Genomic DNA, 19,523 nt, shown 5'->3' with positions numbered 1-19,523 from the left:
GTTCAGAAGGGTTTCCTAACTCAGTATGTTGACAGGCCAACGAGGGGAGAGGCCATTTTGGATTTGGTGCTCGGCAATGAGCCGGGGCAGGTGTCAGATCTTGCGGTGGGAGAGCATTTTGGTGATAGTGACCACAACTACCTCACATTCTACATAGCTATGGAGAAGGAGAGAAGCAGGCACAATGGGAGGATATTTAATTGGGGAAAAGGAAACTATGATGCTATCAGACGTGAGTTGGAAAGCATGGACTGGGAGCAATTGTTCCTTGGAAAGGGCACTATAGACATGTGGAGACGGTTTAAAGATCAGTTGTTGCGAGTGATGCACAAATGTGTTCCTCTGAGACAGGCAAGAAGGGGTAAGATAAAGGAACCTTGGATGACGAGAGCGGAGGAGCTTCTCGTCAAAAGAAAGAAGACAGCTTACGTAAGGTGGAGGAAACTAGGGTCAAGCTCAGCTCTAGAGGATTACAGGCAGGCGAGGAAGGAGCTCAAAAATGGTCTGAGGAGATCCAGGAGGGGGCAAAAAAAAGGCTTGGCAGGAAGGATTAGGGAGAATCCAAAGGCATTTTACACGTATGTGAGGAATAAGAGAATGATCAAAGAAAGAGTAGGGCTGATCAGGAATAGCATAGGGAACTTGTGTATAAAGTCTGAGAAGGCAGGGGAAGCCCTAAATGAGTTTTTTGCTTCTGTCTTTACTAACGAAAAGGACCTTGTAGTGAATGAAACCATTGAGGAGCAGGTAAGCATGCTGGAACAGATAGAGAGTGAGGAAGCTGATGTGCTGAAAATTTTGTCAAACATTAAGATTGACAAGTCGCCAGGCCCAGACCAGATTTGTCCTCGGCTGCTTTGGGAAGCGAGAAATGTGATTGCTTCACCGCTTGTGAATATCTTTGCATCCTCGCTCTCCACCGGAGTCGAACCTGAGGACTGGAGAGAGGCAAATGTAATTCCTCTCTTCAAGAAAGTACATAGGGAAATCCCCGGCAATTACAGACCAGTCAGTCTCACGTCTGTCGTCTGCAAGGTGTTGGAAAGGATTCTGAGGGATAGGATTTATGACCATCTGGAAGAGCATGACTTGATTAAATGCAGTCAGCACGGCTCTGTGAGGGGCAGGTCATGCCTCACAAATCTTATTTAGTTCTTTGAGGATGTTATTAGACAAGTTGATGAGGATCGAGCGATGGATGTGGTGTATATGGACTTCAGCAAGGCATTTGATCAGGTCCGCCATGGTAGGCTCTTTCAGAAGGTCAGGGGGAATGGGATACAGGGGAACTTAGCTGTCTGGATACAGGATTGGCTGGTCGACAGAAGACAGCGAGTGGTAGTGGAAGGAAAGTATTCTGCCTGGAAGTCCACTGAGTGAGTGGTGTTCCACAGGGCTCTGTTCTTGGGCCTCTACTCTTTGTAATTTCTATTAATGACTTGGATGAGGAGATTGAAGGATGGATTAGCAAGTTTGCAGACAATACAAAGGTTGGAGGTGTCATTGACAGTATAGAGGACTGTTGTAGGCTGCAGTGTGACATTGACAGGATGCAGAGATGGGCTGAGAGGTGGCAGATGGAGTTCAACCTGGATAAATGCAAAGTGATGCATTTTGGAAGGTTGAACCTGAAATTTGAGTACAGAATTAAAGACAGGATTCTTGGCAGTGTGGAGGAACAGTGGGATCTTGGTGTGCAGGTACATAGATCCCTTAAAATGGCCACCCAAGTGGACAGGGTTGTTAAGAAAGCATTTGGTGTTTTGGCTTTCATTAACAGGGGGATTGAGTTTAAGAGCCATGAGATCTTGTTGCAACTCTATAAAACTTTGGTTAGGCCGCACTTGGAATACTGTGTCCAGTTCTGGTCGCCCTATTATAGGAAAGATGTGGATGCTTTGGAGCGGGTTCAGAAGAGGTTTATCAAGATGCTGCCTGGAATGGAGGGCTTATCGTACGAAGAGAGGTTGACTGAGTTCGGACTTTTCTCATTGGAAAAAAGAAGGAAGAGAGGAGACCCAATTGAGGTGTACAAGATAATGAGAGGCATAGATAGAGTCGATAGCCAGAGACTTTTTCCCAGGGCAGAAATTGTTAACATGAGGGATCATAGTTTTAAGCTGTTTGGCGGAAAGAATAGAGGGGATGTCAGAGGCGGGTTCTTTACACAGAGAGTTGTGAGAGCATGGATTGCGTTGCCAGTATCAGTTGTGGAAGCGAGGTCACTGGGGATATTTAAGAGACTACTGGACATGCATATGGTCACAGAAATTTGAGGGTTCGTACATTAGGTTTACCTTACATGAGGATCAATGGTCGGCACAACATCGTGGGCTGAGGGGCCTGTTCTGTGCCATACTGTTCTATGTTCTAAGTAATCAGCTATGATCCATCATTATCTCTGCCCATTAGAGGGAGGCAAGCAGTTGGACAGTTTAAGGGGCATCACTCCACATCAGTTATGGGGCAAGGTGAGGAAACAGATCTTTCGGATTTACCCCACAGTGGTTACAGTGATTAAAACCACACTATTAGCATAACTCTACACCACACTGTAATCAGGTATCCAACCGAGCTGAATCACTATAATTTTAATATAAACAGACAATCTATCCAGGATTTTATTGTGTTCAATTATAACTTAGCTTCTCCAATTCTATCTTAAACACATTTATTCTTTTGTTTAAAATTTTTTTTGCCAAACAGCAGGTCCTCACCATAAATCTCCCAGGTAAATCCTGAGGCAAAATTGTGGATCTATAGTTCATCCATTTTTGCTGTCAGTTCCTGCAATGGTATCATGTTTCTTCTTAAGTGACCCTAATGCTAATTTAGTTCTTTTCATGTGTTATTTATGTGACTGCAGAATACGTTATTATTCCTTCTTGAAATCCTTGATAATTTATTTTCGAGTTCATTTCTTTGCTTTCCTAATCAATGTTTTGTTTATTTCCTGCTTCATATTTCATTTTGTCACCTGCACTTTTATTGTCCATGTATTTGGTGTATACTTTTTCTGCTAGCTATATGTTTTACTCTTCTCTTTGAATTCATTTGTAGTTTTTAAAAAAAATTCATTCATGGGATGAGGCTGTCACTGGCTAGGCCAACATTTATTGCCCATACTTAATTGCCCAGAGGGCAGTTAAGAGTAAACCACATTGCTGTGGGTCTGGAGTCATAGATCGGTTAAGGATGGTAATTTCCTTCCCTAAAGGACATTAGTGAGCCAGATGGGCATTTCTGACAATTGATAATAATTCCATAGAATCCCTACAGTGTGGGAGCAGGACATTTGGCCCATTAAGTCCACACCAACATCCCGAAAAGCATTCCAACCAGAGCCCCTCCCGCATCAGCAGTGGACTCTTAATTCTTGATTTTTAATTCAATTCAAATTCTACCATCAGCTGTGGTGGGATTGCCCCCAGAACATTACCCAGAACTCTAGACTAACAGTCCAGCAAGAATACCTTAGGCCATCGATTCAATTCATTATTAGCTAGTTACAGAGTCATATAGTTGTTCATGCCGACCAGATATCCCAACCCAATCTAGTCCCACCTGCCAGCACCCGGCCCATATCCCTCCAAACCCTTCCTATTCATATACCCAGCCTGATGCCTTTTAAATGTTGCAATTGTACCAGCCCCCACCACATCCTCTGGCAGCTCATTCCATACACGTACCAACTTCTGCATGAAAAAGATGCCCTGTAGGTCTCTTTTATATCTTTCCCCTCTCACCCTAAACCTATACCCTCTAGTTCTGGACTCCCCCAACCCCATGGAAAAGACTTTCTCTATTTATCCTATTGTATAAACCTCTATAAGGTTACCTCTTAGCCTCCGATGCTCCAGGGAAAACAACCTGAGTCTACTCAACTTCTCCCCAAAGCTCGAATGCTCCAACCCAAGCAACGTCCTTGTAAATCTTTTCTGAACCTTTTCAAGTTTCACAACATCTTTCCAATAGGAAGGAGACCAGAGTTGCATGCAATATTCTAATAGTAACCTAACCGATGTCCTGTATAGCCGCAACATGACCTCCCAACTCCTGTACTCAATACTCTGACCAATAAAGGGAAGCATACCAAACACCTTCTTCACTATCCTATCTACCTGCGACTCCACTTTCAAGGAGCTATGAACCTGCACTCCAAGGTCTCTTTGTTCAGCAACACTCCCTAGGACCTTACCATTAAGTGTATAAGTCCTGCTAAGATTTGCTTTCCCAAAATGCAGCACCTCGCATTTATCTGAATTAAACTACAACTACCACTGCTCGGCCCAGCGGCCCATCTGACCAAGATCCCGTTGTAATCTGAGGTAACCCTCTTCACTGTCCACTACACCTCCAATTTTGGTGTCATCTGCAAACTTACTACCTGTATCTCTTATGCTTGCATCCAAATCATTTATGTAAATGACAGATTTCCTTTTCCAAAATGCAGCACCTCGCATTTATCTGAATTAAACTCCATCTGCCACTTCTCAGCCTATTCGCCCATCTGATCAAGATCCTGTTGTAATCTGAGTTAACCTTCTTTGCTGGCCACTACACCTCCAATTTTGGTGTCATCTGCAAACTTACTAACTATACCTCTTATGCTCACATCCAAGTCATTTATATAATTGTTCTTTTTTAAGAATATATTTCTTCTGCATAATGTTGCTTATCTTAAATTTGTCTGCTTGCTGATTCATCTCTTTGTCTCCTGCTCACCTTCACCAGTCCAATTCCCATCCCTCCTTTATCCCAATCTATTACTTTGGTCTTTACCTTACTTACTCACATTTTATCTTACTCTTTGTTATAATATGATCATTATTGCTGAGGTAGTTCCTATACTCACTTTCCAAAATTCTTACAGCTAATCTTTACCAACCATTTTGATGTGTTGATATGCCTCTTGAACAAGACATGAACCTGCGCCATCTGGTCCTGAGGTAGGGGCACTACCACCATACTATAAAAGCTCTTATGTACTTGGTAAAATTGAACACTAATTTTATTCCTGCTTCCCCTTTCCCTCTCACGTCTTGCCAGTTTGTTTGTATGTAGTTGAAATCTCCCATAATTATGAAGAGAACTTCTTTTGCCTATCTAGTGACGTTTTCTACATAGTTTCCCCCTCCACATTCCTTATTAGGTGAGGTATAGAATTAAACCATTAGCAGCTTAAAAAGATAGTCAGATTACGTGTTTCTTTGCCTAACTCCATTATCTGCACATACATTCACAAAGAAATGTGCTATCAGGACTATTCTTCCACCCAATGTTGCCTGTCCTGTGAATGCTACTGTGTGTCTCATGATTGATTTCACCTGTGGTCAGTTTCTTTATACTTTAGTAGCTTTCCCACTCAAGTGAAGGCTGCTCTGTATTTGAAATTCTACATTTACAAAACATGAACCCCACGAGTTACAGCGAAACAGAGAAGTATTACTAAAGCTCCAAATTAATGTTCTGCTTTGGATTGTATCTTATCCTTCATTGCATTCTATAAACCTTCTGTGCAAATCTTAATATCAGCTAAGCCCCTTTCTATAATGTTATTTCTAATTAGTATAGTCACCTCACCTTTTGCCTTTCACTAAGCTTTCTAAACATGTTAGATGCCGCAATATTTAATATCCATTCCTGCTCTTCATGTAACCATGGTTCACGAGGAAATCTGGCTCTTCCCTGTGAATTATTGCCTTGAGTTCCCCTGTTTTGATTCCAAGGCAATGCGATTTATTTCATTGTTTATTAATTGTTCCACACTATTGATAATTTGAGGTCTAGCTATGTTCCATAGTTCTACCTGTTCCCTGATCTTGTAGGTTAATTTCTTTTCCGTTACCTGACCATCAATCCCATTTCATATTTATATTATCTTCATGTCGATGTTACTTTACAAAAATCCCTTACCCCATCTCCAATTCTTATTAGTCTTAACTACTGCCCTACTGATTCTCTCTGCTCAGACACGTGTCCTAATCTGGTCCATGTAGAACCTATTTAATTACAAGAGTTGAGTGCTAGTGTCCTATGAAGTTAACTCCTTTCTTGCTCACACTGGTTTTTCAGTCACATATTCAGTTTACTGATCTGCTTACCAGATGGCTCACTAGTAATCCCGAGATGATTGTCCCTGAGATCCTGCTAATTTAGTTTCTAACCTCCAATATTGTCTTAGCAGAAACTGCCCCATTCTTTTCCTTATAGAGTGAAAGACTGGTACAATACGGAAACAGACCCTTCGGTCCAACTTGTCCATGCCGACCAGATGTCCTAAATAAATCCAATCCCATTTGAAAGCATTTGGCCCATATCCCTCCAAACCCTTCCTGTTCATATACCCATCCAGATGCCTTTTAATTGTTGAAGTTGTACCAGCCTCCGCCATTTCCTCTGGCAGCTCATTCTATACACGCACCACCCTCTGCGTGAAAAAAAATCCCCCTTAGGTCCCTTTTATAACTTTCTCCTCTCATCTTAAGCTTATGCCCTCTAGTTTTGAACTTCCCCACACCATGCAAAAGACCATGGCTCATCACCCTATCCATGCCTCTCATGATTTTACAAATCTCTATAAGTTCACCCCTCAGCCTATGATGCTTCAGGGAAAACAGCCCTAGCCTATTCAGTTTCTTCCTCTAGCTCGAACCTTCCAATCCTGGCAACACCCTTGTAAATGGTTTATGGGTGGGATGGTGGCACAGTGGTTAGCACTGCTGCCTCACAGCACCAGAGACCCGGGTTCAATTCCCCACTCAGGCGGCTGACTGTGTGGAGTTTGCACATTCTCCCCGTGTCTGCGTGGGTTTCCTCCGGGTGCTCCGGTTTCCTCCCATAGTCCAAAGATGTGCAGGTCAGGTGAATTGGCCATGCTAAATTGCTGGCTGTGTTAGGTAAAGGGGTAAATGTAGGGGAATGGGTGGGTGGCGGGTCGGTGTGGACTTGGTGGGCCGAAGGGCCTGTTTCCACACTGTAAGTAATCTAATCTAATCTAATTAAAATCTTTTGTGAATCCTTTCAAGTATTGATAGTAGGGAGACCAGTATTGCAGCCAGTATTCCAAAAGAGGCCTAACCAATGTCTCACACAGCTGTAACATGACCTTCCAACACTTATACACAATGCTCTGACAAATAAGTGCAAATATACCAAGCGCCTTCTTCATTGTTCTGTCCACCTAGGACTCCACTTTCAAGGAACTAAGAACCTCCAAAGTCTCTTTATAGAGCAACACAACCTAAGACCTTGCCATAAGTGCATAAGTTCTACCCAGATTTGCCTTCCAAAATGTAACCCCTAGCATTTATTTAAATTAAACTTCGCTGCAACTCCTCGAGTTATCGGCTCATCTGATCAATATCTTGTTGTATTCTGAGGTAACCTTCTTCGCTATCCACTACATCTCCAATTTTGGTGTCATCTGGAAACTTACTAACCATACCTCATATAAATGATGAAAAACAGTGGACCCAGCACTGATCCTTGTGGCACATCACTGGTCACAGGCCTCCAGTCTGAAAAGCAACCAGCCACCCCCATCCCTTGTTTCCTACTTTCGAGCCAACTCTGTATCCAAATGGCTAGTTCTCCCTGTATTCCATGTGGTCTAAGCTTATTAAGCAGCCTACCTTGTGGAATCTTGATGTGGAGGAACTGCTGTTGGACTGGAGTGGACAAGGTTAAAAATCATACAACACCAAGTCCAACAGTGTCATTGGAAGCATTAGCTTTCGGAGCACTGCTCCTTCTTCAGGTGGTTGTGAAGCAGGATCATAAGACACAGAATTTTTAGCAAAAGATTACAATGCCATGCAACTGAAATGATATATTGAACAAGCCTAGCTTGTTGTTAAGTTTTTCATCTTTCAGAATGGGTTGCAGGTTTTGGTTCATTAATATGTAAATCTCAGAACTTCTTTTAAGTCACTGGATAAAAGCAAATTACTGCGAATGCTGCAATCTGAAACCAAAAGAGAAAATGCTGGAAAATCTCAGTAGGTCTGGCAGCATCTGTAAAGAGAGAAAAGAGCTGACGTTTTGAGTCTAACTGACCCTTTGTCAAAGGGCTTTGACAAAGGGTCAGTTAGACTCGAAATGTCAGCTCTCTTCTCTCTTTACAGATGCTGCCAGACCTGCTGAGATGTTCCAGCATTTTCTCTTTTGGTTTCTTTTAAGTCACATTCTTGAGATAACTTAAGGTTTTATAAAAAAAACTCAGACAATGCATTAAAGATGTGAGGTCAGAGTCTGTCTATATCCCAATCAGATATTGAGTCAGACTGGTTCTGTTTCCAAAGTGGAATTTACAAAATATGGTGTTTTTATAAAACCTTAAGTTATCTTGTGAATGTGACTTAAAAGAAGTTCTGGGATTTACATATTAATGAACCAAAACCAGCAAATCCATTCTAAAAGATGAAAGACTTCACAATCCAGATTTGTTCAATACATCATTTCAGTTGCAAGACACTGTAATCTTTTGCTATAAATTCTGTGTCTTATGCTCCACAAACACCTGATGAAGGAGCAGCGCTCCGAAAGTTAGTACTTCCAAATAAACCTGTTGGACTATAACCTGGTCTTGTGTGATTTGTAACCTTGTTGAATGTCTTATTGAAATCCATATAGATCACATCCACAGCTCTGTCGTCATCAATCCTCTTCATTACTTCTTCAAAAAAACTCAGTCAAATTAGTGAAACACAATTTCCTATGCAAAACGTCATGTTGACTATCCCGAATCAGTCCCTGTCTTTCCAAATACGCTCAATTTCTGACCTTCGGGATTCTCTCCAACAACTTGCCCACCACTGATTGCTGGTTACTGGTCTATAGTTACCTGGCTTGTCTTTGCCACCTTTCTTAAGTAGCCATTTTAACCAACATCCAGTCTTCTAGCACCTCACCTGTGGCTATTGATGACACAAATATCTCAGCCATGGGGTCCGCAATCACTTCCCTAGCTTCCTACAGAGTTCTAAGACACATCTGATCAGCTTCTGGGGATTTATCCACCTTTGTGCATTTTAAGACTCCAGCACCTTCTCCCCTCCAATATGGACATTTTTTAAGATGTCGCTATTTACATCCATTCTCTATCTTCCACATCCTTCTCCACAGTAACTATTGATGCACAATTTTCATGTAGTATCGCCCCCATCTCCTGCAGTGCCACACCTTGGTGACCTTGCTGATCTTTAACATTGTTGGTCCTGACATACGTCCAACAATTAAATCTGACCCTCGCTTTCCAGACTCCTTTCTACTGAGATAACCTTTACTCTTTGACACCCAAAAGTAGACTGATCAAGCAAGGTATAGGAAGGACAGGACACAGCTGTAAAGGGGAAAAGAATGCAAAGAAAACTGATGAATATGAATGATTAGTGACATGAAATCTTTTAAAAAACATATAATTAGTAAAGAAATATGGGGCAAAAGAGTGATGAGAATGTGGAAGTGGACATTGCCTGAAGTGTATGAATGCCCTCCATCCGATGTTGCTAGGCAGGAAGAGATTGCTTGTCTCACAGTAAAGGAGCCACTAAAATAGAAACTGATGGATAAAAATAGACAAAGAGCTGGAACGTAAAAAATCCAGTACGCTCAGAGTCGAAGAGCTCTCTCTCATCCAAACACATTCCATGGCTCATGAGAGAAGAAAGAGCATGCACAGATGCTCCACGTCACATCTCCACGTGACCCCAATCTGCAGTTACATGGCTGACCCTTAACTAGCCTCTCAAATGGGTAAAAACAATGACTGCAGATGCTGGAAACCAGATTCTGGATTAGTGGTGCTGGAAGAGCACAACAGTTCAGGCAGCATCCGAGGAGCAGTGAAATTGACGTTTTGGGCAAAAGCCCTTCATCAGGAATAAAGGTAAACAGCCTGNNGCTTCAGGCTCACTGCCTTTATTCCTGATGAAGGGCTTTTGCCCGAAACGTCGATTTCACTGCTCCTCGGATGCTGCCTAAACTGCTGTACTCTTCCAGCACCACTAATCCAGAATCTAGCCTCTCAAATGGCCTAGCACACCATTAAGTTTTAATAAACTACCTTGAAAAAGAATTGCTGTACATCCTGTAGTTGTTCAAGGAGGTGGCTCACCCTTGCTTCCTCAGGGTAATTAGGCATTGCGAGTGAATGCTAACCCTGTTGGCAGTGGCCACATCCCATGCATAAAAATACAAGTGTGCAGTGAAAGAGGAGTGCAGGACTGCTAACACTTCATCCCTGTTGAAAAATAGGAGGGTTAATTGTAGCAAAGACTGATAATGGTCAAAATGTGGATAAAGGGCGATAATCTGAGACAAATTTAACTGTTCCTAGAAAGCTACAGATTAATAAATGATGGTGAGAATGGGTTAGTTAAGGGTAAGTGGTGTTTGACAAACATGATTGAGTTCTTTAATAAAGTCACCAGATGGTTGATAAATGTATTGTGGTTCATGTTGTACTTGTGGATTTTCAATAAATGTTTCAGTAAGTGCCACAGAATAAACCTGTTAGCAAAATTGAAGCACGAGGTTTCAAAGGCACAGTGGCTACATGAATCTATATTTATCTATGAGACAGAAAACGGAAAGAAGTGGGGAAGCAAACACAGAGAATGCTGGAGAAACTCAGCATCTGTGAGAGTCAACATTCTTGCATTACTCTTTTTCAGGACCCATTCTCCTTTTATAGGAGTAGTGGTGAAAGGCTATTTCGAACACAAGAGGGAAGTACTAATCTGATATTTGGATAATCGAATGCCAGATAATCGAGTTCCTTTGTATATGGTGATCTCCCTCAGGAGTCTGCACCAAGTTCAGTTAGTCATTTTGGTGTATTTTAAATGGCCTGGGTATTGGAAGTACAGGCACAAATTTGCAGACGATACAAACTACAAATTGTTGTAAACAGTGAGGAGGGTAGTAACAGATATTAAAAAAAATCTAAATTTAACATACAGAAGTATGAGGTGATGCATATATAAATGGAAGAATATAACTGTAAGAGGTAACAGAACAGAGAGACTGAGAGACCACATAAACAAGGTGCACAAGTTGAGAAGCTTATTTAAAAGGCCTATAGGATCTTTGGTGTTATTAGCAGAGTGTAAAACGAATGATCTTATGTAAAACCTCAGCTGATTATCTCAAAAAGCTGATTTGCCATGCTGAGTAACACCAACAGTGTGGGTTCAATTCCTGTACCAGCTCAGATTACCATGAAAAACTCTCTCTCTCAATCTCAATCTCTTCCATTGCCTCAGGTTAAGCCACCACCAGTTATCACTCTCCAATGAGACAGCAGCCCTATGCTCTGGTAAGACTATGGCAACTTTACCTTTACTCTCAGCTGCAGTAATGTGTTGAAGTCCTGATAGAACACATTAGAAAGTGCTAGAAGAGGTTTACTGAGCTGAGGGATTTTCGTGATGTGGAGAGACTAGAGAAGCTGCATGTACTCCTTACAGCAGGGATAAATTGAGGGGATTTGATAGCTGACTGGACCGATTGAATAGTGAGGAACTGATTTGATTGATAGGAGTGCAAATAAGAAAATGACACCACATTAGATAATTGTCAAAAAAAAAGAAGAATGGGAATGAGGAATTTTTTTTGCTGCCTGAAAGGACAGTGAAAGCCAACTCAGTGTGAGTTGCGTGTGTGTGTGTCCACATATGTGCTAATCAACGTCTAAGTGTGTGCATACTAGAATCCGTTCTGTCTGCAGCCACAGAATCTTCCACTCCCAAGCCAACCAACGTCAACTTGGTCACTCATAATTCATAAGCGTTCTTCAAGTACAGATCTATCAATCCACTTGCTGACAGAAATGATTTGGCAACAATACGCTGTTTGGGGATGATGAAGAAATCAGACGGCAGATCAATAGGAACGTACAGGTTTGAGTTTGCGTTTTGTGGGGTTGGGTCTCTTGGTCCCTACGAGATAGTTGAGGGTGGCGTACTCCATGAGTGCCGCGAAGACAAAGATGAAACAGACGGACACGAAGAGGTCCATGGCAGTAATATAGGAGACCTTCGGCAATGCTTTCCTGGAAATAGTGCTCAGTGTGGTCATGGTCAGCACAGTGGTGATCCCTAAAAAATGAAAGACAAAACAGACTTTTTAAAGAGCTAGCCTTTTCAGGAAGGTTTTACACCAATCCCCTGGTTGCCTGTTCTCAAAAGCATCAGTCCCACGTACAGCACCCATCCACTGGGAAGATCCACATTCTAGTTGGAACCATTGTACTTTGCCTCATCATGCCTTGTCCAACCCACCTTCCATTAGTGCCTGATAGAGAGCAACCTTCCTAAGCTCAATCTGCCAGGAGATGACTTTCGGATCAAGGAATGGGAGACAGAGGAAGTCACTAACAAGTTCCTGTCACATCAGTCAAATGGTAGACTTTGAATGACCACAGTGAAAGCAGTTCTTGGTGAACAGGTCCAGGACTAAGCCAGGAACCTTATGCAGCTCAACCCCTTCCACTGGGGTCTCACAGTGTAGTCAAATACAATATGCCAATGATGGCAAAGATATGACTCTGGCAACAGCAGAGCAGAGAGAGATTGGAGTAGATAAGAATTGGTAAAGGAACGGGTCACAGACACTACACTAAAGAATAGTGTTTATTATTCTAGGGTAGTGATGCTAGGGATCCAGAGGAGAGGCAACCTTGTAAATCCTGCAGCCCTGAGACCATAGGAACAGGATGCTCAGCTTGGTGACACTACAAAAAAACTGTAGAAAACATGTAAAGGAGAAACAGAAATAGAAATTGCTGGAAAAGCTCAGCAGGTCTGGCAGCATCTGTGAAGAGAAATCAGAGTTAACGTTTCGGATCCGGTCACCCTTCTGCAGTAAAGGAGACTGTGGGCTGAATCTCAGACGGGGGAGACTGTAACTGAAGTCTCAGAAAGGGGGAGATTGTGGGTGGAGAGTCAGACAGGGGAAACTGTGGGTGGAGTCTCAGACGGGGGGAAACTGTGGGTAGAGTCTCAGATGGAGGAGATTGTGGGTTGAGTCTCAGACAGGGGGAGACTGTGGGTTGAGTCTCAGACAGGGGGAGACTGTGGGTTGAGTCTCAGACAGGGGAGACTGTGGGTTGAGTCTCAGACAGTGGAGACTGTGGGTGGAGAGTCAGACAGGGGAGACTGTGGGTGGAGTCTCAGACAGGATGAGTCTCGGGGTATGAATGGTATCCTGGATAAGCAGAGAACATTGTGATATCTTTGTGTATGCTTTTCCAAGTGAGACATCTAATTTCAGAGAGCTACCCTTTGATTCTTTTGAACTTCCATACATTGATTAATATAATGTACTGTTCCAAGCAGCTTCCCTGCAGTTGTGACATTCCTATCAGGAAGTTTTTCATGAGGAATGAAATGGAATGTCAGTGAAGACAGTTTCAGTGGAGTAGAACAATTAACTTTTCTGTACATTGACATCTATCTGTGAATATCAGTAAAGGCAGAATCAGAACACTGAAACAATAGCTTGATGTTTTATTTGAAATAGCTAGGGTATGGTTTGAACGGGGCATTTCCTGCCACCTGCAGTGCTTAAAGCACAAGTTGTTAATGAACTGATGGAGAGATTTCATATCCATATGCATTGTCATAATATGGCTATAGCTAACAGAAGGGCATTAGTTTTATATTTTCTCACGTACTCTTGAGAAGATAGTATTGGGCCTTCTTGAACGACTACACTCGATGTGCTGTAAGCCAGATAGTTTCAGCATTGTGACTCAGTGAGAATAAGATTACACTGATATATTTCCAAGTTAAGATGATGCATGCATTTTGGAGGGGAACTTGCAGGTGGTGATGTAATCACGCTATTGCTGTTCTTGTCCTTTAGAGCTCATTGATATGAAGGCTCACTGAAACAATGGCTTGGGAGTTGCTACAGAGCAACTTTGTAGATGGTACACAGCTGTGAGTATTCACTAATGGATGGAGTGAATGTTTGTGAATGTGGTACCTATTCAGCAGGCTGCTTTGTCCTGGATGGTGTTGAGCTTCTTAAGTATTGTTGGAGCTGCACCCATCCAGGCAGATGGGGAGTATTCCATCACACTTCTGACTTGGGCCTATGGTGAGTCAAGTGGTGAGTTACTCACTGTAGGATTCCCAGCCTGTGACCTGCTCTTGTAGACACAGTGTTTATGTGGCTGGTCCAATTCAGTTTCTGGTCAACAGAAAATGAGGGATTCAGCAATGATATGCCATTGAAAGTCACAGAGAGCTAATTAAAATCTCCCTTGTTGGAGATGCTCATTATCACACACTTATTTGATGTGAACATTACTTGCCACTCATTGGCCCAAGTTTGGATATTGTCCAGGACTTGCTCTATACATTCAGCATCTGTGGAGGTTTTCAATTGAAATGAATCCAGTGCAATTGTCAGAGAAAAAAGCCTGGAATGTCAACACCGTTTAAATGAGGCCAGAAATGAGAGTTCACCAAAGGGATAGGAAAATCTGAAAGTACCACATTCCCAATAAGAAAAGCCAAAAACCTGAAGAATAACTGAAATCTCAGCCAAATAAAGAGAAGTAAAGATAAGTAAATTATTGACAGTCTAACCCCATTTGATATTGATTCAATTCTGTTTGTTTTTAAACATTGTATACTGATGGACAGAGTTCAGATAGATGATTCAAATTGGAAAATATATGCACTTAAATCAAACTTAACCTGAACTTAGTGGGTTTCAGGTATAAACAACAGTAAACAAGTAAGACCAGCCAGAACTTTTATAAAGTCAAGTGAGAAGGTGGTGTATTTGACTAATACACTCAGTGCACCACTGGGTCATTAATCATTCAGGGACCTGTGGTAATAGTCTATTTAAATATTTGCTGAAGCTGTGCGGAAACACAGCCACATAAATCAGGCTCACTGTTGACGAGATGTTACATGAGCAAACTTTAGTAATGTGGTACATCGGGATTCAACAAGCATTCTCATCTCATCTTTTCACCCGCCTCTTGGAAAACTAAGGAATAAACATCCTCATTAGATCATACATATAATCTTTTGAATGGGTTCACCAATGGAATCTGACACATAATATGGGTGGCACAGTGGCACAGTGGTTAGCACTGCTGCCTCACAGCGCCAGAGACCTGGGTTCAATTCCCGCCTCAGGCGACTGACTGTGTGGAGTTTGCACGTTCTCCCCGTGTCTGCGTGGGTTTCCTCCGGGTGCTCCGGTTTACTCCCACAGTCCAAAGATGTGCAGGGCCAGGTGAATTGGCCATGCTAAATTGCCTGTAGTGTTAGGTAAGGGGTAAATGTAGGGGTATGGGTGGATTTCGCTTCGGCGGGTCGGTGTGGACTTGTTGGGCCGAAGGGCCTGTTTCCACACTGTAATGTAATCTAATCTAAATAATAGGAAAGGTAATCCAGACAGTTACACTATGTTTTACTGAACAAGTTTTGTACTTTCAATGAGGAAGCAAAATAACCAGAGACACAACATTTTGCTAAACATTTATAACAAAACTTGGTTCTACCCTTGACCTAAATGTGAAGTTGAGCCGTACCTACACAATCTTCAACCCTTACCTACACAATCTCCGACCCGTACCTACACAATCTCCGACCCTGACCTACACAATCTCCGACCCTTACCTACACAATCTCCGATCCTAACCTACACAATCTCCGACCTGTACCTACACAATCTCCGACCTGTACCTACACAATCTCCGACCCTGACCTACACAATCTCCGATCCTAACCTACACAATCTCCGACCCTTACCTACACAATCTCCGACCCGTACCTACACAATCTCCGACCCTGACCTACACAATCTCCGACCCTTACCTACAGAATCTCTGATCCTTACCTACGCAATCTCCGATCCGTACCTACACAATCTCCGATCCTTACCTACACAATCTCCGACCCTGACCTACACAATCTCCGACCCTTACCTACAGAATCTCTGATCCTTACCTACACAATCTCCGACCCTGACCTACACAATCTCTGACCTGTACCTACACAATCTCCGACCTGTACCTACACAATCTCCGATCCTTACCTACAGAATCTCAGACCCTTACCTACACAATCTCCGACCCTTACCTACAGAATCTCTGATCCTTACCTACGCAATCTCCGATCCTTACCTACACAATCTCCGACCCGTACCTACACAATCTCCGACCCATACCTACCTTCAAGTTACATAGGTCACAATCAGCTTCCAGCCAACTTGAGGAAGTTGCAGAGAACATCTCTTAGACACATGCACTAAACAACCCCACTGGCCTGTGGCCGAACACTTTAACGCCTCCTCCCATTCCGCCAAGGACATGCAAGTCCTGGGCGTCCTCCACTGCCACCCGACGTCTGAAGGAAGAACGCCTCAACGCACCTTGAGACCCTCCAACCAAATGGGATCAATGTTGATTTCACCAGTTTCCTCATCTCCCCTCCCTCCAACTTATCACAGATCCTACCTTCCAACTTGGCACTGCCCTCTTGAACTGTCCCATCTTTCCATTTTACTTCCTACCTATCTGCTCCACCCTCCACTCCAACCTATTACCATCATCCCCCAACCACCTTCATCTACCTATGACATTCTCAGCTACCTCCCCCCCAGCCCCACCCCCTTCCATTTCTCTCTCAACCTCTTTGGGCCTCCCCCACATTCCTGATGAAGAGCTTATGCTTAAAACGTCGACTCTCCTGCTCCTTGGATGTTGCCTGACCTGCTGTGCTTTTCCAGCAGCACTCTGATCTCCAGCATCTGCTGTGCTGACTTTCTCCTAGATCATTATTGGCCAGGACAGACAGGTAACTTTCCTGTTCTTTCTCAAAGTAGTTCCATGAGATCTTTTCCATCTATTTATCTGAGAGGAACTTGATTGCGTTTTTCAGCAGAAAGGTAACGAATCGCCTGAATTTTGTGCTGAGTCTCCATGAGCAGGCATTTGAAATGATAACATGTGGATTCAGAAGTGGGAGCTCTCTAAATGTCCACTGACACTCAACCCTGAGCTGTTCTATTCCTGACCAAGAATGGTTATCCTTCTCTGCATACTCCCCTTTGTCAAGAGTATGTTGCCTAGAATGGTACACATTGCCCCATTAAGGATCAGACTATTGCACTGCTCTCTATTCCTCCAGCTAAAGAGCCCAAGTTCCAATCAATCTCTATACTTTAGCTACACAATTCCTCTGCTGACTCCCTTTATCTATCCAGTAGTATTCCAAAACCATCTCTCGTGTTGCATCATCTACTTTGCTCTGTTTGCTGTTTATTATCTTTTCACATTTGTCCACATTAAACCCACATCTCTCTTTGTTATTAGCTCAGATTCACAGCCAATCCAGGTCTTTCTGTATTCAGTGAATTTGTGCCCAGCTCCTTTCAGTCTCTTCTGGCTTGGTAACTTCTGAAAACTTAGAGAGTTTTGTTTCTGAACCAATATTGAAATCAGCTGTACTTATTGTGAAGAACTGCAGCTCCAACACTGATCCATCAGTAACTTTGCAAGTTCCCCTCCGAGCCACTCATCATCCTGGCTTGGAAATACATCACCGTTCCTTCAGTGTTGAAGTCCAGAGTCAAAAGCCTGGACCTCTGTTCCCAACAGCATTGTGAGTGTCCCTATACCACATATAATGCCACGGTTCAAGAATGCAGATTACCACCACCTTCGCAAGGGCAAATGGAAATGTGCAATAAAATCCTTGATCCTTGTTGATCAAACTCCTTGGAAGGTCAGGCTGCTCTGCCAAGACATAATACACTTTGAAAGAGTTCCAATAATTGTATAGCTCACAACCAATTTGATTAATCCTTTACATGGCCCTACATTAAAGTAATTGTCACATTTATTGCACTTCTAATTAGAAGGATGAATGTCAACATGAAATTGTCAGAAACTCTTAGAAATTAAGGCTGGTTGCCAATCCATCAGAATAAAAAAATCTATTGACTCTTTAACATCATCTAATGGAAGGGTTTCTCCTTTGCTGACACCCACCAGGTCAATACCTTCCTTTATGATTACCATTTCCTTCTCAATGCCTTATGCTTACCGAGTGTGGTTCTGGCAGGAGTTGAATCTCTCTTGATCCAAAATGAGACCCATGATAGGACTACAGTCAGTATACAGGGGATATAGGTCTGTATTGCAAAATATCCCATTCTGCGACTTAAATCAAAGTAAACTATCATCAAAGTGTAGTCTCCTGTTGAACAAAAAGCAGACATGAAGGTTTGAAAATTGATTAACATGTTCTTTGTTAAAAAGACCTAGACAAACCACTTGGTGCCAGTAATCTGTACGATTGTGATCATATAACGAGTTTGCATGTTATGAGTTTCAACAAGTTTTTGAATTAAATTGCTGAAGTCCAAATCAATCAGAATGAATGAAGACCTATCAGATCTAGCTCATTCTCTCTCAATAATTCCAGGTTCTGGAACTTAACATTACTGTCATCTTCCTTGTCCTCCTACAAGCAATGAGCTCTCAAATTCCAATTCTCGAGTCACAGGGGACATTTTCCTGATTTAATTTCCCTACTCCGGTCATATTTTTGACACCCTGGACTATAAAACCTTGCTCAGTGTTCACTCAGTTAAAGGTTTGATTTACAATCTGATTTGATGCTGGAGCAAAACTGACCAGGTAGAACTGCAGTTCCACTGAAGAGAGTCAATCCAGAATACAGTGACCCTGACAGGTGTACACTGACCCAGAATACAGTGACCCTGACAGGTGTACACTGACCCAGAATACAGTGTCCCTGACAGGTGTACACTGACCCTGAATAGTGACCCTGACAGGTGTACACTGACCCTGAATACAGTGGTCCTGACAGATATACATTGACCCTAAATACAGTGGTCCTGACAGGTATACACTGATCCTGACAGGTGCACACAGACCCTGAATACAGTGGTCCTGACAGGTATACACTGACCCTGAGAGGTATATACTGACCTGGACAGATAGACAGTGACCCTGACAGGTGCACACTGACCCTGACAGGTATATACTGACCTGGACAGATAGACAGTGACCCCGACAGGTGTATACTGACCCGGAATACAGTGGTCCTGACAGGTATACATATTGGTTTTGTGCGAGGGAGATCATGCCTTACCAACTTAATAGAGTTCTTCGAGGAAGTGACCAAGTTGTTAGATGAAGGAAGGGCTGTTGATGTCATATACAAGGACTTTAGTAAGGCGTTTGATAAGATTCCCCATTGTAGACTAATGGAGAAAGTGAAGTCACATGGTGTGCAGGGTGTTCTAGCTCGGTGGATAAAGAACTGATTGAGCAACAGGAGACAGAGAGTAGTAGTTGAAGGGAGTTTCTCAAAGTGGAGAAAGGTGACCAGTGGTGTTCCACAGGGGTCAGTATTGGGGCCACTGTTGTTTGTAATATACATAAATGATCTAGAAGAGGGCACTGTTGGTATGATCAGCAAGTTTGCAGATGACACGAAGATTGGTGGAGTAGCAGAAAG

The 19,523-nt window shown here is 42.7% G+C and overlaps 1 protein-coding gene across 2 annotated transcripts in view; it reads right to left on the bottom strand.

Annotated features, from left to right (window-relative positions):
* LOC122557047 (gamma-aminobutyric acid receptor subunit gamma-4-like) overlaps positions 1-19,523 on the bottom strand; it is a 236,879-nt gene that overhangs the window by 10,410 nt on the left and 206,946 nt on the right. For both annotated transcript variants that reach the window (XM_043704289.1, XM_043704290.1), the window contains exons 7-8: positions 18,081-18,233; positions 11,902-12,101 (exon numbers count right to left, since the gene is read on the bottom strand). In XM_043704289.1, coding sequence (XP_043560224.1) covers positions 11,902-12,101; positions 18,081-18,233 — 353 coding nt within the window. The remainder of the gene's footprint in view (positions 1-11,901; positions 12,102-18,080; positions 18,234-19,523) is intronic.

This window comes from Chiloscyllium plagiosum, chromosome 15 (genome assembly GCF_004010195.1).
Source record: "Chiloscyllium plagiosum isolate BGI_BamShark_2017 chromosome 15, ASM401019v2, whole genome shotgun sequence".
In the NCBI taxonomy this organism is placed as follows: domain Eukaryota; kingdom Metazoa; phylum Chordata; class Chondrichthyes; order Orectolobiformes; family Hemiscylliidae; genus Chiloscyllium; species Chiloscyllium plagiosum.
The sequence above is the reverse complement of the archived record's forward strand: the minus strand, read 5'-3'. Positions and strand labels throughout refer to the sequence as shown.